Source organism: Scyliorhinus canicula, chromosome 18, assembly GCF_902713615.1.
Source record: "Scyliorhinus canicula chromosome 18, sScyCan1.1, whole genome shotgun sequence".
Taxonomy (NCBI): Eukaryota; Metazoa; Chordata; class Chondrichthyes; order Carcharhiniformes; family Scyliorhinidae; genus Scyliorhinus; species Scyliorhinus canicula.
Window position 1 is genome coordinate 13,288,737 of NC_052163.1, and position 24,096 is coordinate 13,312,832.

Below are 24,096 nucleotides of genomic sequence, written 5' to 3' on the forward strand. Positions count from 1 at the left end.
GCCGTGCCCTCCCTCTGTGTCCAACATTGACTGTGAGAGCCGTACCCTCCCTCTGTGCCCAACATTGACTGTGAGAGCCGTACCCTCCCTCTGTGCCCAACATTGACTGTGAGAGCCGTGCCCTCTGTGCCCAACATTGACTGTGAGAGCCGTGCCCTCCCTCTGTGCCCAACATTGACTGTGAGAGCCGTGCCCTCCCTCTGTGTCCAACATTGACTGTGAGAGCCGTGCCCTCTGTGCCCAACATTGACTGTGAGAGCCGTGCCCTCCCTCTGTGCCCAACATTGACTGTGAGAGCCGTGCCCTCCCTCTGTGCCCAACATTGACTGTGAAAGCCGTGCCCTCCCTCTGTGTCCAACATTGACTGTGAGAGCCGTGCCCTCCCTCTGTGTCCAACATTGACTGTGAGAGCCGTGCCCTCCCTCTGTGTCCAACATTGACTGTGAGAGCCGTGCCCTCCCTCTGTGCCCAACATTGACTGTGAGAGCCGTGCCCTCCCTCTGTGTCCAACATTGACTGTGAGAGCCGTGCCCTCCCTCTGTGCCCAACATTGACAGTGAGAGCCGTGCCCTCCCTCTGTGTCCAACATTGACTGTGAGAGCCGTGCCCTCCCTCTGTGCCCAACATTGACTGTGAGAGCCGTGCCCTCCCTCTGTACCCAACATTGACTGTGAGAGCCGTGCCCTCCCTCTGTGTCCAACATTGACTGTGAGAGCCGTGCCCTCCCTCTGTGCCCAACATTGACAGTGAGAGCCGTGCCCTCCCTCTGTGCCCAACATTGACTGTGAGAGCCGTGCCCTCCCTCTGTGCCCAACATTGACAGTGAGAGCCGTGCCCTCCCTCTACACCCAACATTGACTGTGAGAGCCGTGCCCTCCCTCTACACCCAACATTGACTGTGAGAGCCGTGCCCTCTGTGTCCAACATTGACTGTGAGAGCCGTGCCCTCTGTGCCCAACATTGACAGTGAGAGCCGTGCCCTCCCTCTGTGCCCAACATTGACTGTGAGAGCCGTGCGCTCCCTCTGTGCCCAACATTGACTGTGAGAGCCGTGCCCTCCCTCTGTGCCCAACATTGACTGTGAGAGCCGTGCCCTCCCTCTGTGTCCAACATTGACTGTGAGAGCCGTGCCCTCCCTCTGTGCCCAACATTGACTGTGAGAGTCGTGCCTTCCCTCTGTGCCCAACATTGACTGTGAGAGCCGTGCCCTCCCTCTGTGCCCAACATTGACTGTGAGAGCCGTGCCCTCCCTCTGTGTCCAACATTGACTGTGAGAGCCGTGCCCTCCCTCTGTGCCCAACATTGACTGTGAGAGCCGTGCCCTCCCTCTGTGTCCAACATTGACTGTGAGAGCCGTGCCCTCCCTCTGTGTCCAACATTGACTGTGAGAGCCGTGCCCTCCCTCTGTGCCCAACATTGACTGTGAGAGCCGTGCCCTCCCTCTGTGTCCAACATTGACTGTGAGAGCCGTGCCCTCCCTCTGTGCCCAACATTGACTGTGAGAGCCGTGCCCTCCCTCTGTGCCCAACATTGACTGTGAGAGCCGTGCCCTCCCTCTGTGCCCAACATTGACTGTGAGAGCCGTGCCCTCCCTCTGCGTCAGAGTGTAAATATTACTTTTGCTTTTATCATTTGATGTTGACAACAGTTCTATTAATATATAAATGATTGAACATTATCCATAACTCGTTCTGAAATTTTTGGCATGTACTAAATGTATTCGACCTGATTCAAGGGCCATAATTAGTGAACATGCCCAATTTCAACCTTGTGGCCCGCTAAGATGAAGGAGGATCACTCAGACGACCCAATCAATAGCCCAGCTTGCCCATCACTGCGTTACACACTGATTGATATTTACTTTGAAACATGAATCCAGCCTAATCTTAATTCAATAGAAGTTTCATCACCTTTATAAATCACTGTCACTTACAAAAAACATCAAATAATGAGATGCATGCATTAGTATTTGAAGTCAACCAGCCATGCCTTTGTGCAATTACCATAAATTGCAATTCTTTGCAAACTATTGATAAACTGCTGTAAATTATAATTATGCCCTAACTTAAATGTCTTCTCAACATCACAAACTGTAATAGTTAGAAAAAATAGATTCTGTTACAACACTTAATGTGTGCCACCCATTGCTTTTTCACCATTACACATTAATTCCCACCTTCAAACAAATTCAATTCTTTGCGGAAATGCATGGATATTTATTAATGTGGCCACACCAAAGCCACGACTTAAACCTCTCGTCTTGGTTACAGGTACGAGGTGATGCAGTTCTGTTGGCTGCAACCAGAGCAAAGACCAACAGCGGATGAAGTGCATCTGCTCCTCAGTTATCTTTGTGCAAAAGCGTCCAGTGACGCTGAGGAAGAGTTTGAAAAACGCTGGAATGCAATGAAACCTAGTGGCTCGAGCACCAGCCACACCACCGAGGTCTCGTCCTTCCCACTCCTGGAGCAGTTCGGAACAGACGGGTTTCACACGGAAGTGGACGATGTGTTGACGGTGACCGAGACGAGCCAGGGCCTTAACTTTGAATATAAGTGGGACCACACACAAATGGATAATTTCCCGCCGTCCTCGGCGAGCCTGGGCCACGGGAGTTCCCAGTATCAGGAGATCTACTTTCCTAACAGTGCATCGGGAAGGCTAAGTTTGAGTGTTTCCCCTGTCTCCTCCAACTCCTTCTACGAATCTAAGCAGCAGTCTAACATTCCGCAGAATCTGCAGCCGCCTGGCGTTGTGCCCGTCATTAGCGCACACAGCCCTTCAGTAACTGGTGAATACTACATACGTATAGAGGAACCAACCGAATGCAATATGGACCTGGACTATACGATGTGTTCCTATAGCCCGGAGTACGATGCAAGCTTGCAGGTGGAGTCATCGTCTTGGCAAGGAAGGGACACTGTAGATGACTGTGAGAACAGCCCAACCATCTCCTTGACTATGGAACCCCTCTTGGGACAGGTCTCATCAATGCCCCAAGATTCCTGGGAAGACAGCCAATATTTTAGCAAAAACAAGAGCCAAACTTACTATGAGCACTTCACAGTGGATGACGCAAACCAATATTTGTTGGAGAATTACTCTGAGAATAGTAACGATTGGAAAATACAGAGCCCTGGAGAAAACAGCAGTGGGGACCCTTTGGGAATATCTCCTTTGGTAACGAGTACCTTCAGGGATTCCTGTTCCTTGCTCGTGTCCTCTTATGATGAACTGGATGAAACTGGATCAAATAAAATGTGCCAATTACCTGCTGCTGAAGAGTTTAGATATTCCGTGCAATCTGTAAATACAACATTACACTCAGTCGATGATTTGGACACCGTGAACATGCTTGGTGTCAGTGACTCCTCACAAGCAAACGTTCCATCCAAAAAGATTACAGCATCATCTCCAAGCACATTGTTACCTGAGGATGAAAACTTACTGCCCTCTGAGATCCAATCATGGGAATCCAGTAGCTTCTTAAATAATAACAAGATGGATGTTGCAAAGCAACCACAGGACCAGGAAACTAACAGCTCTGAATTCTTTTGTGGAAGACTCCAGGCAGGATTTTCAGAACTAGACTTGTCCGCGCTGGGAAATGTCACACCCCTCTCTTTTTCCCACACTGCTGATGGGCACAGCTCTAGGATGAGCCAGGCTGCGGAAGCAGAGAGTGGGAGCAGCAACTGGAAAGCAACGTGCAACGAGGTCATTCAGGACAGTCAACGTTTTGATCAGCCCCTCTCCACAGCTGAAGGGAAAGATGGGCTTTTTACCTCTTTGTATAGAGTAACCCAGCCGGAGGAAGGTCAGATACTCAATTCTGATAGGTTGCAAACTTCAGGGAATGAAGAACTTGTCGACCCTTTGCTTGGCATGGTGGTGAAGAGCTGTGCCCTTAGTGATTATGGCAAAATCAGGGCCCAGAGTGTGGGTGACGAAATTAGTTTGCCTGCACACGATGCAGACATAGCCGGGATTAATGATCAATTGGAAGCCATTGTTCAAGAGACCAATCAATTAAATAGTGATAGAGAAGAGGCTCATAGTCCGACCCAATTGAAGATTGAAATAGAAGTTAGAGATAGCAATACCACTCATCCAGAACTGGAAATGGTCGATGATACATACCAGGCACAAGTTGCAGTGAGAGACTTAACAAGTCCTTCCCAGTTTGAAACAGCTGATAAAAGTGAACATTGCCTTTCATCTGATGTCGAATCTAAAGACCCTGACAGCTCTCCCATAAAGACCCTTTCCAGTATAAGCTTTGCTGAAACTGATGGGTGCAGTGATGAAGATGAAACAGATATCACTTCCGGAATATTTACAGATTTAACCCAGGACTATGAAAATAGTGACATTGTTCTCTCTCACAAATCACTGCAGAAACTAGTGGGGACACCAGATTCACTCGAGTCACTTGACATCCCATCAACAACTAGTTCCTGTGAAATGTACAGTCCAACATTGCATTATTCCTCGCTCCAACCCAAGGCTGCGGACAGTGGCTACGATACGGAGAATTTTGAATCGCCCGAATTTGTTCTGAAGGAACCAGTGGAACAGAAGGGCCCTGAATTGTTTACCAAGGTAAACAAAGTCAATAATGTTTCTGAAATGTCACAAGATTCTGAACCGCAGTCCATCGATGAAAATAATTCCTACAGAGACTCCGCATACTTCTCGGATTATGATGCCGAGTCTGAAAGATATCAAACCTTAGATTCGGAGAAAGATGATCTCCTTCAAGGTGAGATTGATCTGATCGAACTAAATGAGGAGCACCTTGCAGACATTCCAGTGCAACAGGGCGAATGTGTGCATTTGAGTTCTTCGGAACAGAACGCCACTGACCTAACGCAAACGAAAAGCCTGAAGAATGCAGGGGGAAGTTTAGAGCATTGTAGTTTGATCCAAAGGTTACATGTTGATCCTGCAGAAGGTTTAGTAAGCAGTAAAAAGGGTTTCCCTGCAGATGTCTCCATTCTCATTGAGAAACAAATGGATCCAACATTTGATTACCCAGACGCAGTTGTATTGCCAGAAGCAGAAAACGAGCAAACGGCAAAGTTAGGTGTTCCTGACACAAATGAGGGGTTTTATCACCAGGACTTGGAAACTGAGAGTGAGAAAAAAGAACTTGAAGCTGACTATTTAGTTTGTAGGCAGATATTGGAAGAAGCAGGTTGCTCGAATTCGAAGGACAAGGATGGAATTGTTCAAAGCAGTTATAACTCAGAAAATCTTCTGGTAAAGAAACAGGTATCTTTAGGTAAGAAAGGCTGCCTTCACAAAATGCCAGGTTGTATCTATGATGGTGCAGATTTAATACTGGAGGAGCAATTATCTGAACAAGACACTGTTGGGCTTCAGCACACTGATGTTGGGATGAGGAAGTTCCAGCCGTATTCTTTGAACGTTGAAGAAAAGTTGGAGAGATGCATTGTTCCCAAGATACAGTCAGTTCAGTTGTCATTAGAACTTCCTTTCTTAGGTCTTAAGAAAGAATCCCGACAGGCATTCGATGGGGAAGAAGGAGACGAAGAGGATGAGGATGATGATGAAAGTGATGACTCCGATGAGGAACTTGGCATCTATAACATTCAGGAACACAGTGAAGAGAGCGAGGAAGAAATTCCCCCTGTTCCAATTATTGTAACAGAAAAAGATGATGGGAAGAATCTGAGGAGCCTTCTAAAGTTACCTAATTTGGTATGCGAGTCCTTTTGTGATGATCTCGATCGAAAGAGAAAAGCGGTGTCTTTCTATGATGACGTCACTGTCTATCTTTTTGACCAGGTAGGGAGGGTCCTAAATACTTCTTTTATTTTAATAGATTGATATACCGACTTAGATGGTAAGTTACCTAATCAGTCATCAAGGACTATTAAAAGTTTATCAGTATGTATGTCTAACAACACCCTGGGCTAGGGAACGGTCAGTACCAGCCACATAGGCCCAACACAAGTGAATTAACCAATAATGTTTATCAACATTCCTGAAATCTTTGGCCCTTGGCTGCCCAATAATTTATAGTCACCAGGTTTGTAAGTTGAAACACAATTACTGTTTATTTATAACAGAAATAAAGATGAAATATGCGGTAATTACAACAGAATAATGGCAAGCCAACCTACTACACCCCCCCTTTTATTGCCCCACCCTCTACCCATGCGCACAAGATTGACAAAGAGTCTTAGGAGAAAGGTAGACTGAAAGGGGGACCTTTGAGTTGAAGGCCCAGTTTAATAAAGGCTAAAGTAACACACAGGGGTGGAAAGGGGTAAAATAATAAGTATTAAGTATAAACAAAACGAATCCTTGCTTTCGATGTTGTAATCTTTGCCACAGACGTTCCTCCAGCATGCTGACTGATTGAAGCCACGGATGTACATTTGGTGATGGTTGTTCTTCTTGTAGAAACATTTATTCAGTGCTCACCGTCCCAGTGGGATTTCTCCTGAATAGTCACTTTAGCCTTTATTAAACTGGGCCTTCAACTCAAAGGTCCACCTTTCAGTCTACCTTTCTCCTAAGACTCTTTGTCTCGCATCAATCCCAGATTCCAGCCCGAGTTTTAATCTCAATCCTTTGCAGTTTAAATAAAATTACATCCAGCCTTACTGGGGAGAGAAAAGAGTTCTCACACCGGATGTTTAGAGACAATTCATCAGATCTTTGAGAGCCAGTTAACGTTCCAGCCTTCAGAAAGTGAAAGGAAAACCAGCCTTGGCATTGAAAAGCATCTCGGAGGAAATACATCCAATCGCACCTGGTGCCGGGCAGAATCACAGCCTTGTGGTGGTATGAATGTGAGCACTGCCATTGGTACAGAGCATAGGTTTCCCATTGGCTCTGGCTGGTCATGTGCCTCTCGTCCGATTGGCTGGGACTAGTCATGTGACTGCGCACCAATTGGTCAAGAGGCAAGTAGACCCCGCCTCCGAGGCGGGGTATAAGTACCCAGAGTTCCCGGCGGTCAGCCTTACTCTGTAGTTGACCACCGGGCTAACAACTAGCTGATTAAAGCCACAGTTCGGATCCTAATTGTGTCTTGAGTCGAATTGATGGTACATCAAGCCTTCTGGGCGATTCATTGGCCACCAGCCACGTCAATCAAATCGAGTCAGCACTGATGTCAGCCAATCTGCAATCAACCTAAAGCAGCACAGCCTTCTGAAGGCACAGCTTGTTTGAATTAAAGGCACAAGCCTTAAAGGCGCAGGTCCATTAATCTTCCATGGAACAAAATTGTAATAGCAAAAAATAAAAGAAAGGGGAAAACAGGAAGCAAACAGGATTTAAACAAGAGGATCCTTACAGTAAGATACTAAACGGAATAAAAAAGGCTACACCAAAGCACAATTTGGAGGCAAACCACAAATTTAAGAAAGGAGACTTGTAGGTATAAACCGCAATACATGCCTGATTCCAAAAGCCACATCATGGAAGCCTTGATTCATACCTGGGTAAAGTTTTCTGAGTAACATTGATTGATTGATTTGATTTATAAGGAAGCAAAATCTCACCAATCATTTTAAGGTCAGGTGGGTGCTGTAATTGAGGGGAGTCCAGTTTTCTCTGGAAAGATGCGCTAGATGGGCCAAATGGCCTCCTTCTGCACTGTAAATTCTATGATAATCTATGAGATGGGCCAAATGGCTTCTGGCGCTTATCTCCCAGACAGGAGTTGGGATTTCCTACCTATTATCCTTCCCACTCCACATATTCCCAACTGGAATGTTGGATTTTCAGATCTCTGTTGATGAGACTCTGTCTCAGTGTCAGAAGGTCATGGGTTTAAGCCCCAATTCGGAGATGTGAACACACCATTAGTCAGGTACTGAGAAAGATCTGATGTTATGTTATTCTTATCCATTTTTTTAAAAAATAATTTTTATTGAAATTTTTCGATACAAACATTTACCCCTACTACATTTTAAATTATAACACAACAAATCCCCCCTGGAAAAATCCTCCCACGCCCTCACCCGCGCGCACCCCCCCACCCTCCCCCCCCCCCCCCCCCGCGCTACCAGTCTAGCAACCAAACCGTTTTTCCCTTTCTGCCGATGGCCTCGGGCAGTCATTGCCCGCGACCCCCCGCTGACGTGCTCCCTTCGTTGCTATCCCCCCCCCCCCTCCCTTCCCCCCCCCCCCCCCCTTTCTCCCCGGGTTGCTGCTGTTTCGGCCTCCAGTTCCTATCTCTGATCCAGAAAGTCAAGGAAGGGCTGCCACCGCCGGAAGAACCCCTGTACCGACCCTCTCAGGGCGAATTTGATTCTTTCCAATTGGATGAAGCTTGCCATGTCGTTTAACCAGGTGTTAACACTTGGTGGCCTTGTGTCCCTCCACTGAATCAAGATCCTTCTCCGAGCTACCAAGGACGCAAAGGCCAATATTCCGGCCTCCCCTACCTCCTGTACTCCTGGCTCCACCCCAACCCCAAAAATCGCCAGCCCCCACCCTGGTTTGACCCTGGTTCCCACCACTCTCGATACCGTCCCCGCCACCCCCTCCCAGAACTCTTCCAGTGCCGGGCACATCCAGAACATATGTACATGGTTCGCAGGGCCTCCCGAACACCTAACACACCTGTCCTCACCCCCGAAGAACCGACTCATCCTAGTCCCTGTCATATGGGCTCTGTGCAGCACCTTAAATTGGATGAGGCCCAACCTTGCGCACGACGACGACGAATTGACCCTCTCTAAGGCATCCGCCCATGTCCCATCTTCTATCTGCTCTCCCAGCTCCGCTTCCCACTTGTCTTTCAGCTCCTCTATCGATACCTCCTCCACCTCCTGCATTATTTTGTAGATGTCCGAGACCTTCCCTTCTCCGACCCAGACCCCTGACAGCACCCTATCACTCACCCCTCTATCGGGAAGCAAGGGAAATCCTTCCACCTGTCGTCTGGCAAATGCCTTCACCTGCAGGTATCTAAACGTGTTCCCCGGGGGGAGCTCAAATTTCTCCTCCAGCTCTCCCAGGCTCGCAAACCTCCCCTCTATGAACATGTCCCTCAGTTGCCTGATGCCCGCCCTGTGCCAGCTCTGGAATCCCCCGCCAGTGTTCCCCGGGACAAATCTGTGGTTCCCTCTCAGTGGCGCCGCCATCAGACCCCCCACTTCCCCCCTGTGTCGCCTCCACTGCCCCCAGATTTTAAGGGTGGCCGCCACTACCGGACTCGTGGTATACCTTGTGGGGGGGAGCGGCCATGGTGCCGTTACTAGCGCCCCCAGGCTTGTATTGCCGCAGGACGCCCTCTCCATACGTTTCCAAGCTGCCCCCTCCCCCTCCATCACCCACTTGCGCACCATCGATGCGTTCGCCGCCCAGTAGTATCCGGAAAGATTGGGTAGCGCTAATCCTCCACTGTCCCTACTCCGTTCCAAGAAAATCCTTCTCACTCTAGGGGTGCCATGTGCCCACACATAGCCCATAATGCTGCTAGTTACCTTCTTGAAGAAGGCCCTGGGGAGAAAGATGGGCAAGCACTGGAACAGAAACAAGAACCTCGGGAGGACCGTCATTTTGACTGACTGCACCCTCCCTGCTAGCGACAGCGGTACCATGTCCCACCTCTTGAACTCCTCCTCCATCTGCTCCACCAGCCTTGAAAAGTTCAGCTTGTGGAGGGTCCCCCAGTTCCTTGCCACCTGCACCCCCAAGTACCTGAAGCTCTTTACTGCTCTCTTAAAGGGGAGCCGCCCAATTCCCTCCCCCTGATCTCCCGGGTGTATCACAAAGACCTCACTTTTACCCACATTTAATTTATATCCCGAAAAGTCCCCAAACTCCGCTAGTATTTCCATTACCTCCGGCATTCCCCCTTCCGGGTCCGCCACATATAACAACAAATCATCCGCATAGAGTGATACTCGATGTTCCTCCCCTCCCCTTGTCAGTCCTCTCCACCCCCCTGAACCCCTCAGTGCCATCGCCAACGGTTCGATCGCTAATGCAAATAGTAAGGGGGATAGGGGGCATCCCTCCCTGGTACCTCGATGGAGCCCAAAATACTCTGACCTCCTCCCGTTTGTAACCACACTTGCCATCGGGGCCGAATACAGCAGCTTCACCCACTTGATAAATCCCTCCCCAAACCCAAACCGTTCCAGCGTCTCCCACAGGTATTCCCACTCCACCCTATCGAATGCCTTCTCCGCATCCAGTGCTACCACTATCTCAGCCTCCCCCTCCACTGCTGGCATCATAATCACATTCAACAGTCTCCGGACATTTGTGTTAAGTTGTCGTCCCTTTACGAACCCCGTCTGGTCCTCATGGATTACCCCTGGCACACAATCCTCTATTCTGGTTGCCAGGACCTTTGCCAACAGTTTGGCATCTACATTCAAGAGGGAGATAGGCCTGTAGGACCCGCACTGTACAGGGTCTTTGTCCCGCTTCAGGATCAAGGAGATCAGGGCCTGTGACATTGTCGGGGGCAGAACCCCCCCCTCTCGCGCCTCATTGAAGGCTCGCACCAGCACTGGACCCACCAAGTCCACATACTTCTTATAAAATTCCACCGGGAACCCATCCGGCCCCGGCGCCTTCCCCGCCTGCATCTGGCCTATCCCTTTAACTAGCTCCTGCAGCTCTATCGGCGCCCCCAGCCCCTCCACCCGTTCCTCCTGGACCTTTGGGAACCTCAATCTATCGAGGAAGTTCTCCATTCCCCCCCTCCTCCTGGGCGGCTCAGACCGGTACAATTCCCTGTAGAAATCCCTGAAGACCCTGTTCACCTCTTGCCCCTTCTGCACTACGTTCCCTCCCTTCTCTCTCACTCCCCCAATCTCTCTGGCTGCATCTCGCTTGCGCAGCTGGTGTGCTAGCATCCTGCTCGCCTTTTCCCCGTACTCATAGACCGCGCCCTGTGCCCTTCTCCATTGCGTCTCCGCCTTCCTAGTGGTCAGTAGGTCAAACTGGGCCTGTAAACTGCGCCGCTCCCTCAACAGCCCCTCCTCTGGTGTCTCCGCATATCACCTGTCCACTTCTATAAGTTCCCCCACCAGTCTCTCCCTCTCCTGCCTCTCCTTCCTTTCTCTGTGTGCCCTTATGGAGATCAGCTCTCCTCTGATCACTGCTTTCAGGGCCTCCCAGACTACCCCCACCTTCACCTCGCCCGTGTCGTTCGTGCCCAGATATCTCTCAATGCCCTTCCGGACCCTTCCGCACACCTCATCGTCCGCCAGCAGCCCCACATCCAGGCGCCACAACGGGCGCTGGTCCCGTGCTTCCCCCAGTTCTACCTCTACCCAGTGTGGTGCATGGTCCGAAATCATGTTATTCTTATCCATGTTGCATGAACGCATAGGGAGAGCACACAGCAATAATTGAGGATGATGGAAGTTTCTCCGGATGCCCGAGCCAATGTTTATCCCTTAAATTACAACTCCGAACATATGAACATAAATTCAACAATTTGGAAACAAGATCACAAAACCTGGCTATATCTTCTTCTGTAAGATTACCAGCCCACACCTGGCCCTCTGCCCCAGGTGTAGAATATGTCCTTCCCTCCTTCCCCAGAGTTGAATCTTCCACGCGCAGCAGAAGAGCTTTTTTTGGTCCCCTGTGTGAAGTCTCGGTGTTTTCCCGGTGCCTGTGTCTTCCGGCCTTCAGCGAGCATTCACAAGACCTCAGGGAAAGCAAAGCAGATCCACTGGGCAACAGGTGAAAGGTGTGATTCGAGGTCGGGAAAGTGGGAATATGTGAGCAACAAGAAATCGCAAGGAATTGAAAAACGTAAAGGCAGTGGTGGTGGGATTGAAAATTTAGAGGTGGAAAGAATCCCTCTTTCATAGAATATAGAACATACAGTGCAGAAGGAGGCCATTCGGCCCATCGAGTCTGCACCGACCCACTTAAGCCCTCACTTCCACCCCATTCCCGTAACCCAGCAACCTCTCCTAACCTTTTTGGTCACTAAGGGCAATTTATCATGGCCAATCCACCTAACCTGCATGGCTTTGGGCTGTGGGAGGAAACCGGAGTACCCGGAGGAAACCCACGCAGACACGGGGAGAAAGTGCAGACTCTGCACAGACAGTGACCCAGCGGGGAATCGAACCTGATACCCTGGCGCTGTGAAGCTACAGTGCTATCCACTTGTGCTACCGTGCTACCCCTCCTGGGATACCTGTGATGCATGTTTTAAACAGCTTCAATCTCCTTTCTGCTATGGGGCTCTTAAAACTGTTCCCTGTAATATACAGCCTGAGCACAGTCTATACAGATTTATCGTTTACCCCCCCGTTTCTGTCCTCCTTTTTGCAAAAGGCAAATTCTATCCATCCGCACCTTTCAGCGTCTTGCCATTGGGTATATAAATACATATTCCAATACTTTGGTTTTCTCTGGCTGGCTCACACTTCTCCAGATTAAGTTGGTTCTGCCACCTATCTGTCTATCTATGTCCTCCTGAATTCTTTTATGGTCCCAAGTCGGGTCTGCTGCACCTCCTAGCTTTAGCACCATCAGTACATTGGTGAATGATGTGCATTATGGAGTCAGAATATGACGGTGAAACGAAGATATATGTTTCTGGGATTCCGCACTTGTCTAGTTCTTATGTATTGAAACTGAGAAATGTATATAGAACATACAGTGCAGAAGGAGGCCATTTGGCCCATCGAGTCTGCACCGGCCCACTTAAGCCCTCACTCCCACCCTATCCCCGTAACCCAACAACCCCTCCTAAATCTTTTTGGTCACTAAGGGCTATTTATCATGGCCAATCCACCTAACCTGCGCGTCTTTGGACTGTGGGAGGAAACCGGAGCACCCGGAGGAAACCCACGCACACACGGGGAAAACGTGCAGACTCCGCACAGACAATGACCCAGCGGGGAATCGAACCTGAGACCCTGGAGCTGTGAAGCCTCAGTGCTATCCACCTGTGCTACTGTGCTGCCCTTACTTCTCAATTATGTGGTATGGTTGTTAAATTCTTACTGCTTAATATGGTGAAACAATACCTCCTTTAACATGTGCCACCAGTCAGACACTGTGCATCCTGTCTGAAGCTCCTGTTTAATATACTCATTGTCTGCTCCAATACTTCAGCAAGTTTGCGAAACCACGGTTGTGACTTATCTGCATCTCGAGACACAACAGTGAAATTTAGCAAAGTCATAATACTGACACAATTATTGAAGAGTATAAATAATGTATAATATTCATTCGCAACAATCATGTTATCGTCTTATTTAATCCCGCAGTTTAGTTGGTTAAAGGACTCACTTTGTTCTAAGTGTTCAACACTTTGCTCTGAGTAACCTTCTGGCATTTATTGGGATCTACAGAACGGCAATGCATAATGTCAAAGTTATTACAGGACGGGATGGTGGCGCAGTGGTTAGCACTGCTGCCTCATGCCGCCGAGGACCCGGGTTCGATCCCTGCCCTGGCTCACTGTCTGTGTGGTGTTTGCACATTCTCCCCGTGTCTGGTAGGTCTCACCCCCACAACCCAAACATGTGCAGGATAGGTGGATTGGCCACGTTAATTGCTCCTTAATTGGGAAATTTAAAAATAAATACATTTTTTTAAGTGACTATAGACCTGAATAACCTGGTCCACCTTCAGTATTGACACTCATTTCATCGGCACCTTCCTTATTCAGTAATTGGACCCAGTGACAACACAAAAGCAACAAAATACAAAGGTTGCAACTTGCATACAGGCCATTCGGCCCAAACAGGCTGTGCCAGCATTTCCCCTGCAACAGGCAAATTGTGCTGATCACATTTACCCATCCTGTCCTGTCCCCCTGTTCCTTCAGCCGCCTCTCTAGTCTAAATCTAAACAACAGTCGCCCACTTATGTGTTGTAAATAATTTTGCCAGGCGTACAGAGTTGCTGCTGTTGAGCTGGTGCACAGTACCCTACCAGTTATTCTATTTTATTTTTTAATGTATTTTTTTTATTATTTACTATTTTATTTTCTTTGGCATGTTTGGGTGTGCCCTTCTCTTCTATATATGTATATATATATGTCTCTTGTCCTGTGTACATAACAGTAAAATATACTTTGTTCAAAAACCCAATAAAAAACATTTATATAAAAAAAACATTGGAATCATTTCTACCCCAACCACAAACACTAAATTTCCCAGACGCACAACACCCTGTTTAAAGTGGTTTCTCCTGCTCTCGTCTAAATCGCCTGCCTTTAGTCTCGGAACCGTGCCCCTCGTTCGTGATCCCTCAGCTATCCAGCACTGTGGCACAGTGGTTGGCACTGCTGCCTCACAGCTCCAGGAACCCGGTTCAATTCCGGCCTCGGGTGACTGTGTGGAGTCTGCACGTTCTCCCCGTGTGTGCGTGGGTTTCCTCCGGGTGCTCCGGTTTCCTCCTACAGTCCAAAGATGTGCAGGTTAGGTGGATTGGCCGTGCTAGATTACCCTTTAGTTTCCAAAAGATTAGGTGGAGGCGGAGGTGAAGTACATTGCTCTTTCCAAGGGCCGGTGCAGACTCGATGGGCCAAATGGCCTCCTGCACTGTAAATTCCATGATTCTACGACAAGCAATGTCACTAATACACATGCAGTCATGAAAGTTCTAACCAGGTTCTGTTTCTTTCCATTTTAACAAGGAATAAAAGCTCTTACTTAACATTGTGCAATGTTAAAGTGTCGATTTCAATGCAATATTTCATTGCCGAAATTTAAAATGAAAACAATTTATTATTTTAAGAATCTTGCATCTCTATGCATGTGTGTCTTTAAGGTTGTGTAGTTTATGCCCTGTAATGCTGTAGAAACGTCCCCTAGTGCAGAGCCAGAAACCACTGTCCCTTCAACCCATCACATCTCTCAGATTCAACTAATCAGATCTCAGAGACAGTGATCCAAATGACCTGAGTGCTCAAGTCCCAGGTTTCAGAGGTTTCAACCTTCCTCAGAGAGACCGGACGACCCACAACCACTTGAGGGCAGGCCAGGGAAGATTCATCCACTTGCTCCACGAGTGTAACATGCGGAACGGCTCAAATTGTAACTATGGCCATTCAAATCCAGACCATCAACCAGATGCAGAACATCTGCCCTAAGAGCTTCACTCCTGGTGCCGTCACAGCCATTCACACAGGGTCAGCTGAAGCTGCTGAATGGATTGTCAACCTCGACATCAAACGACAACTGCTTCCCCAGTCATAGAGAATATATGATGTGGAGATGCCGGTGTTGGACTGGGGTGAGCACAGTAAGAAGTTTAACAACACCAGGTTAAAGTCCAACAGGTTTGTTTCAAACAGTAGCTTTCGGAGCACTGCTCCTTCCTCAGGTGAATGAAGAGGTATGTTCCAGAAACATATATATAGACAAAGTCAAAGATGCCAGACAATGCTTGGAATGCGAGCATTTGCAGGTAATTCAGTCTTGACAGATCCAGAGATAGAGGTAACCCCAGGTTAAAGAGGTGTCAATTGTCTCAAGCCAAGGTAGGATTTCGCAAGCCCAGGCCAGATGGTGGGGGATGAATGTAATGCGACATGAATCCAAGGTCCCGGTTGAGGCCGTACTCATGTGTGCGGAACTTGGCTATAAGTTTCAACCGGGACCTGGGATTCATGTCGCATTACATTCAACACAAAATCAATAGCCTGCACCTTTGGCAAGCCCCCACCCCGACCTTAAGGTTGGCATCCAAACGTTTGATGTAGAACAAGTACATTCACAACAGACCGAAGATTTCCCTGCTGATAACTCCGCCTTCCGTGCCCCCTGATGTTGTGCCAGCTGCTCTCTGTTCTCCCATTCATCCCCCTCCCACAGCTCTCCACACTGTGCCAACTCCAACTTTCCCATTCACCCCCTCCCAGTCCTCTCTCCTGGAGAAAAAGAGGAAGTGGGGGGAGAGGGGGGGAGTAGCGACCCCGTCAGACCCCAGCAAATGTATTGAAGTGCCCTCAAATGTGCTTTTTCTTTTATTCCAGGAAAGTCCAACGGGTGAATTAAGTGAGCAGAACATTCCAGAAGTTGACCCAGCCTTTCAACACTATCCCGAACACTCGCAAAGCAGAAGCGCTGGTGTTTCCACGGCAACGGAGCGACAGAGTTCCTCCAACGATTCATCGGATGGAAACTTCCCTGAAGAAAGTAATCTGAATTTCATAAGCAGCTTCCATATTCACAATATGCTGCAGATTGAGAAAAATTCAAATCTGCTTCATGATTGTTAGAAGAATTTTGCAGACATTACGTGCTAGGCACTGTATATTATCTGGGAGGCTGCAGCAAGTATGTACAGCACTATTGTGAATATTAGTGAAAATCTCCTCTGATCATTTTCCAATTGAATCCTAAACACATGTATAATGTTGCTCCTTAGATTGATCAGAGGAAGATTTATCTCGTAGTTTCTCCAAGTATTTGTGTTTAAAGTATGTTTACAATTACATCAACATCCTGGGGGTTACCATCGACCAGAAACGGAACTGGACTCGCCATATGAATACTGTGGTCACCAGGGTAGGCCAAAGCCTGGGAATCCTGCACAGGGGGCATAGCCTCAAAATAAGGGGAAGTAGATTTTGGACTGAGCTTCGGAGGAACTTCTTCACCCAAAGAGTCCTGAATCTATGGAATTCCCTGCCCAGTGAAGCAGTTGAGACTCCTTCATTAAACGTTTTCAGGATAAAGATAGATAGTTTTTTTGAAGAATAAAGGAATAACACTTGATCTCATTGAATGGCGGATCAGGCTCGAAGGGCCAGATGGCCTACTCCTGCTCTTAGTTCTTATGTTCTTATGGGTAACTCACCTCCTGACCCCCCCAAAGCCTGTCCACCAATTACAAGGCACAAGTCAGGAGTGTAATGGAATATTCTCCACTTGCCTGGATGAGTGCAGCTCCAACAACACTCAAGAAGCTCAACACCATCCAGGAAAAAACAGCCCCATTTGATTGGCATCCCTTCCACAAACATTCACTCCCTCCACCACCGATGCACAGTAGCAGCAATGTGTACCATCTACAAGATGCACTGCCGGAACTCACCAAGATTCAACAAGCGGCACCTTCCAAACCCACGACCATTACCATCTAGAAGGACAAGAGCAGCAGATACCTGGGAACCCCACCACCTGGAGGTTCCCCTCCATGTCACTCACCATCTTGGATTGGAAATATACCATTGTTCCTTCACTGACTGAGTCAAAATCCTGGAACTTCTTCCCTAACAGCACTGTGGGTGTACCTACACCTCAGGGACTTCAGCTGTTCAAGAAGTCAGCTGGCCACTACCTTCTGAAGGGCAACTATGGATGGGCAATAAATGCTGACCTAACCAGCGAAGCCCACATCCCACAAATTAATAAAAAAGTATAAACGTTCAATTGGCATTCACTCACAGAAACACATCAATTGGCCCTTTGCGGTCTAATCCCACTTTTTTGCTCCACTTTAGCACTCCCCTTCTTAGCTAACTTAAAAGTGTGTGTGGCTCTTACTTCAACAATGAGCTGAAAGAATTCTGGTGGAGATTTCTACATTCTAACTACCTCCTTATAGCGGAAATTCTGGCTAACCTCCCGTTTCATTCTCATTGCTATAGCTCCAATCAGTCTGCCAAAACAAATCTGTCCCTCCTAGCCCTTCATAGCCAAAAGAATTGCTTATCAGCCTCATGTTCTGAGTTGCAGTGGACAGAGGCCCTAAGTCTACCTTCATAGTGGTAATCATCCACCCCTGGTAGCAGCCTAGTCAATCAACAGTGCAGTTCGTACATTTCTTTCATATTCTTACGGTAATGTAACTGCAGCTCCAACCAAATCATTACCTTGTACAAGTTCAAAATTTTATTTAATTCTCTTCAAATCACACTGGCCTTGTTTGCCTTATTTTGACCAGAGCTCCGTTGTTCTTGTCCCAAACAGCACCTGGTTCTGAGCACCCATCGCCCCTGTGCTGGCCGACCCATACTGATGTCCAGCCTAGCAATGCATCCATTTGAAAATCTTTCCATGGTCCCAGCCCCCATCCCCAGCTCTGCCATCATCCCCAGTCCTGCAAATCACCAAAACCTCTTCCCTCCCCTGAATCTGGCCTCTTGCGCATCCCCAGTTTTTTTACCCCCGGCCCGAATACCTCCGCATCTCTTTTTCTCTCTCTCTCTTCCTATAAGACGTTTCTTAAAATCTACTCTTCATCCAAGCTTTAGGTCGCCTGTTATTCTATCTCCGTATGTAATTTGGCATCAATCTCCATTCGGTAACACTCCTGTGAAGTTACTTGGATGCTTTACTAGATTAAATGTGCTATCCAGGTGCATGTTTGTATTATCATATACATTCCCATATATTCATATATCTCTGTATCAAGGTCTTTCTGATAATCTGCTCCAATTAAAATCTTACCATTTAAGTTAGTTTTTCTTTACTCTTAATTTCTCTTTTTTATAAATTTAGAGTATCCAATTTGTTTTCAATAAAGGGGCAATTTAGCGTGGCCAATCCACCTACCCTGCGCACCTTTTGGGTTGCGGAGATGAGACCCATGCAGACACGGGAAGAATGTGCAAACTCCACATGGACAGTGACCCGGGACTGGGATCGAATCCGGGTCCTCAGTTCCGTGAGGCAGCAGTGCTAACCACTGCGCCAACCTGCCGCCGTCCTTCTGCGGTTCCCAACCAAATTCTATAAGGTTTGGTATTGTACCTGGCAGACAACACATCAATTGTGACCCACGTTCATTATTACTGCAGCATCTGTCCACTCCCACCGCTGTTAAACCTCTCACTGCGACATATCAGTGCCGTGGTTTACCTGCTGCTGCCCTCTGCTGGACTTTGCCTATGACAGCAAGTGTTCAAGTGCTGAAAACGTGTCTGTCACAGCAGTATCCCCCTGGGTTCCTTTATTCTCTTAATACATGGTTAGTTTTCACTTGTGTGATGTGATCCCAGTGTGGAGCCTTTTGCACCAGGAGCATACATAGGAATTGATGGAAGCAAACCATATTGTTCTGTCTAGACTGGAAATCATAGACTGTGTGTCTGATTTGGTGCTGTGCCCTTCCAGGGGGTTCAAACAGAAATCCTTTCCTTTGTAAAGTTTAATTTTTGAAAGCATAAACTTTCTAAGAAAAATAATATTCAGCCAGTGACAAAAGTTGACCTGATGAATGAGTTGGCTCCATCAGATGACTGTAATTATGATTACAAGGTGACTTGCTTTCAATATAAATAATTAATTATAAGCCTCTATTTACCTTCTCTCTTGTGTTCCCATGTGCATCAGGTGGAGGCTTTGAGTGGGATGATGACTTTCCTTTAGTGTCAGTAAAGTCATCCTTAGTGACTGAAGGTTCCTCTTTGGTATCTGAAGCTGCTTCCAGCGCTGTTCCCTCAGGGCCAGAGCAAAATCAGGTGCAGAAAACACGATTCTCCCGCTTCACTGTCTCGCCTGCCAGCGTCTCCAGGTTCTCGATTACACATGTATTGGACTCGGAGGTCGAGTCAGCTGCAGGTAAGCGAAAGCTCTTTTAATCAGCGTAGCCACAAAGCATGGTGATGTTTGTGCAAGGTGAACAACATTGGGAGATTTCAACAATCACGTTCCGAATAAAATCAGCGTTAAGAAGTGTAATTCCGGGCCGCATGGTGGCGCAGTGGTTAGCACTGCTGCCTCACGGCGCCGAGGTCCCAGGTTCAATCCCGGCTCTGGGTCTCTGTCCGTGTGGAGTTTGCACATTCTCCCCGTGTTTGCGTGGGTTTCACCCCCACAACCCAAAGATGTGCAGGGTTAGGTGGATTGGCCACGCTAAATTGCCCCCTTAATTGGAAAAAATTAATTGGGTACTCTAAATTAAAAAAAAAGAAGTGTAATTCTGCGCTGCCATCGCTTTGTTTTGCAATGGTGACTGCATTCCGAATGGGATCACCAACTGTGATGAAGTGTATCCCTGGAGATGTCATCACGAGTCAGCCCCACACTGCAGCCAACACATCGATCCTCGTGACGTACGGCCTTCCTCGGAAAGCAAAAAGACTCATTAACCAATTGGATGATGTTTGACTCTCAACCAAACAGTCCTCATTTTCAATATTTTTATATATGGTAACGAGAAATGTCCAAAGACACATTTTTTAAACCGTCTTTTTAATGTCGCAATGATTTTTCTCCATGATCGCAGACAGCAGTGTGGTTGGAGATTGATCTTCAATTCCTGGAGATTCCAGGTCGCTCCGTGCACGGTTGGCAACCCTAGCTCAATGGTCGTGAAGTGCTTTGGGAAAGCAGGGTATAAATGCACGCTCTATATTTCTTCATCACAAAAAATGTGCCGCGCTCTCCCTATTCCTGAACCTGCTTCGTTCACATTTTCCCCAGCAGCCTCCTAATCCTGAATGATTCTGGTTTCGAGTTGATCAAATCTTTCCTTGCTTGGGCAGGAAATCGATTATTGTGGGTGGTCTTGTCCAAGATTCCTGGTGACTCCCAGCATGTGGGGAGATGGTAGCATGCTGGTGACATCACTAGGCTTGTAATCCGGAGGCCCCAGGGTAAAGTTCCTAGGGACACGGGTTCAGCTCGCAGAAGTTGAATTCAATTAATAATCTGGAACAAAAGGCTAGTTTCAGTGATGGTGACCATGGGCGGGATTCTCCCGTACCCGGCGGGGCGGGAGGTCCCGGCAGGACGGAGTAGCGTGAACTGACATCATCCCCGCGCATGCGCAGGGGGGGGGTTCACCTACGTGTCGGCCATCGCGGAGGCTGACACAGTCGGTGCGCGGAAAAAGAGTGCCCCCACGGCACAGGCCCGCCCGCGGATCGGTGGGTCCTGATCGCGGGCCAGGCCACCGTGGGGGCACCCCCGGGGCCAGATCGCCCCCCAGAGCCCGCCCATGCCACCAGGTCCCGCCGGTAAGGGGCCTAGTCTAATTTACGCCAGCGGGACTGGCAAAGAACGGGCGGGACTTTGGCCCATCGCGGGCCGGAGAATCGCCGGGGGGGGGGGGGCGCTGCGAGCGACCGCCGACCGTCGCGGCGCAGCCCCTGCCTAATCTCCGGTGCTGGAGAATTCGGCGGCCAGTGGGGGCGGGATTCACGCCGCCCCCCGGTGACTCTCCGCCCCAGCAGGGCGTCGGAGAATCCCGCCCCATGAAACCATTCTCAATTGTCATAAAAAACCATCTAGTTCACTAATGCCCTTTAGGGAAAGAAATCTGCCATCCTTACCCGGTCTGGCCTCCATGTGACTCCAGACCCACAGCAATGTGGTTGACCCTTAACTGACCTCTGAAATGGGCAAGCAAGCCGCACAGTTCAAAGGGCAATTAGGGGCAAGGCAAAATGGTGACCCAGCCAGCAACACCTCCATCCCATGAAAGAACAAACCAAATGATAAGGCTGGCCCTCTGATTTCACTGCACCCCTCTCCTCATTCGAATGATTCACCGATGGCCCCAGCAAATAAGATGACTCCTCCAAGCTTTAAAGGATTGACTGTATTCGTAGAGCACATCATATTTAGGATTCACGTCAATGTGAATTCCCATCTCAATCGGTGTGAGCAGAACTAGATTTTGAGAAAGAATCTTTCATTGTCCAAGGTTGTCCAGTTCAAATCTTCTGACCGATATTTCCCAACTTTACTAATCTATGAATTTAATCCCCGGCAAGCTATTGACTTAACAGTTGAATTTTTTTTATCTCTTCTTTTATAAATTTAGAGTACCCAATTCTTTTTTTCCAATTAAGGGGCAATTTAGCATGGCCAATCCACCCACCCGGCACATCTTTGGGTTGTGGGGGTGAGATCCACGCTGACACGGGGAGAATGTGCAAACTCCACACGGGCAGTGACCCGGGGCCAGGATCGAACCCGGGTCCTCAGCACCGTGAGGCAGCAATGCTAACCACTGCGCCACCGTGCTACCATTAACAATTGCATTTTTAGCGTGGATCCATGTTCCTCATCTTGCAGCATAGTCAGGCATCACCAAACAGAGCAGCACTCCCCCATCAGGTTTCCGAGGTCAGGGTTCTCTTTACTTCGATTGGCTGACGTGACAGACCCAGGGGAGGTCAGCATTTCCTGTTCATTAAACTCGGGGGTAAGATGCAGCTCCTCAGCGAGTGCCTGCAAAAACCCTGTGTGAACAACATGTGTGGCTGCGTACATGCCTGCCCTGTCCCGTGTGTTGATGTCCATTGTCATAAGCTCCGCACGTGTGAGGCCTTCCAGATTGCTAAAAGGTGAAAATGGGCCATTCTACGGCAGCACTGCTGCCTCATTCTCCCGGTGTCTGGGAGGGTTTGGCCCCCACAACCCAAAGATGTGCAGGCTAGGTGAATTGGCCATGCTAAATTGTCCCTTAACTGGAAAAAATGAATTGGGTGCTCTAAATCCATTTTTTAAAAATGGGCCATTCTAACCACTGACACACATGTTATAAACCCAGGCAAGTGTACACATTGTCAATCCATGGTCATTTTAAAGAGGAAAATGGGACTTCTCCGCTACTTCTCCGCTAAACCTGACCAATACATATCCATCAACTGAAAACAGATGACCTGGGCATTATCACCCTGGCTGTCTGTGCTGTGTACAAATTGACTGCTGTGTTTCCTACATTGCAACAGTGGCTGGAGCTGATTGTAAAACACTTTGGGACAATCCCATTACTAATATGTCTTTTTCCTGAATTCTTTCCAGGCAGTATCGAGGAGGATGAAAGGGAATGACTCACACCTGGGCCAGGGCTGGAATTTTATTTTAGTTTTTGAAAAAAAAATGGACAAGATCCAACAGAAAAAGAATCGCAAATGAATGTTTCGCTCGATGACTTTAATTACTTTGGATTGTTGGACAATTTGATTGCGAGTTTTGGCTGCTAGCGCAAATGGGCGCACTGTTACAACACCTGTGGTGGTTGGAGTTGCTGTGCAATTCAGAAAGTCTCCTCCATGTAGATTGGGCACTCTTCCCTATCCAGCCGATCTGTACTTCATCAGGATTCCAGGGATTTCACTGCAAGCAAACATGATGTCCGCTTCAACTCTGGCGCCCAAAGCCACGGGCAGATTACCACCGAAGGGGAAGATTTATCATACGGAGGAGACCACACATGTGGCAAGCTTACCAAGAGTGAGGAACGCCTCCCACGCAGAACAACTGTGAAGGTTTACTGAAAATAGACACTGTAGACTGTTTGGGCTCCATTTGTGACGAACCACATTTTGCAAAATAAGGCCACCTGCTTATAATTTTCATCTGCTCGGGCGTCTGACGAGATGTGCTTGGAAGAAGCTGCTCACTAACCTGTCTCTGCCCACATCGCACCGTACAAATGTCGTACCATTGAACATGCCTCACAGTATTCAGTCCACAGTATTTAGTGTTTCCGCCATTGCGCGTTTGATATTGAATAGTGTAGAAAATCAGTTAAACTGCAATCTCTATACTATTTTTGTAAAACCATTCAGACTACTGATGAATATATTGTAAATGTTGCCAAAGAGATGTAAAAATTGTGCAGCTCCTAGCTACATTAGTTGCTACCTGTATGGCTTTAAGCTATTGTGTCATAGTACAGATTTTAAAAACGGAGACGCTGAGTATGTAGCAGTTTTTTGTCTCCCTCATCAAGCTATACAGACGCAACATTTATTATACTTAAAAAAAAATGACCAGTTGCATGATGTCAGTGAGCAGGGCTGTCTTTTAAGTGTTACAGCTGTTAGTACTTTGTATAAATGATCAATACGGATCAATTACTGCTCTTCAATGTTTATTTCCATTTAGCTAGCAGCATGTGGTTTAAATTGCCAGACTAATAAACTTTTTACAATATCTTACATCTGTTTTTTGTTTCCTGCCTGGCTCTTTCTCTACTGGACAACTGACAAGGATGTATCTCGTATTCCCTTGGCTCCCTTAACGTAATGATGTCCCTTTGTCATTCTGCCTGATTACAACATGACCCAGGTGTAATTTAACTTTCCCCCCACCCACACCCACACACAGTACAATTTTGGGATTTCCACAGAAAAGTGGATGGAAAAAAGGTCGTTGAACCCAAGGCATTGGTAAGAGTCCTGTGTAATAATAAAGTTTGACT

The 24,096-nt window shown here is 47.9% G+C and overlaps 1 protein-coding gene across 8 annotated transcripts in view; it reads left to right on the forward strand.

Moving 5' to 3' along the window:
• The window catches only part of aatkb (apoptosis-associated tyrosine kinase b), a 332,408-nt gene extending 308,573 nt beyond the window's left edge, over positions 1 to 23,835 (forward strand). For all 8 annotated transcript variants that reach the window (XM_038776388.1, XM_038776389.1, XM_038776391.1 and 5 more), the window contains 4 exons: positions 2,271 to 5,811; positions 15,962 to 16,124; positions 19,269 to 19,496; positions 22,692 to 23,835. In XM_038776388.1, coding sequence (XP_038632316.1) covers positions 2,271 to 5,811; positions 15,962 to 16,124; positions 19,269 to 19,496; positions 22,692 to 22,720 — 3,961 coding nt within the window. In that variant the 3' untranslated portion in view covers positions 22,721 to 23,835. The remainder of the gene's footprint in view (positions 1 to 2,270; positions 5,812 to 15,961; positions 16,125 to 19,268; positions 19,497 to 22,691) is intronic.
• The last annotated feature ends 261 nt before the right edge of the window (positions 23,836 to 24,096 follow it).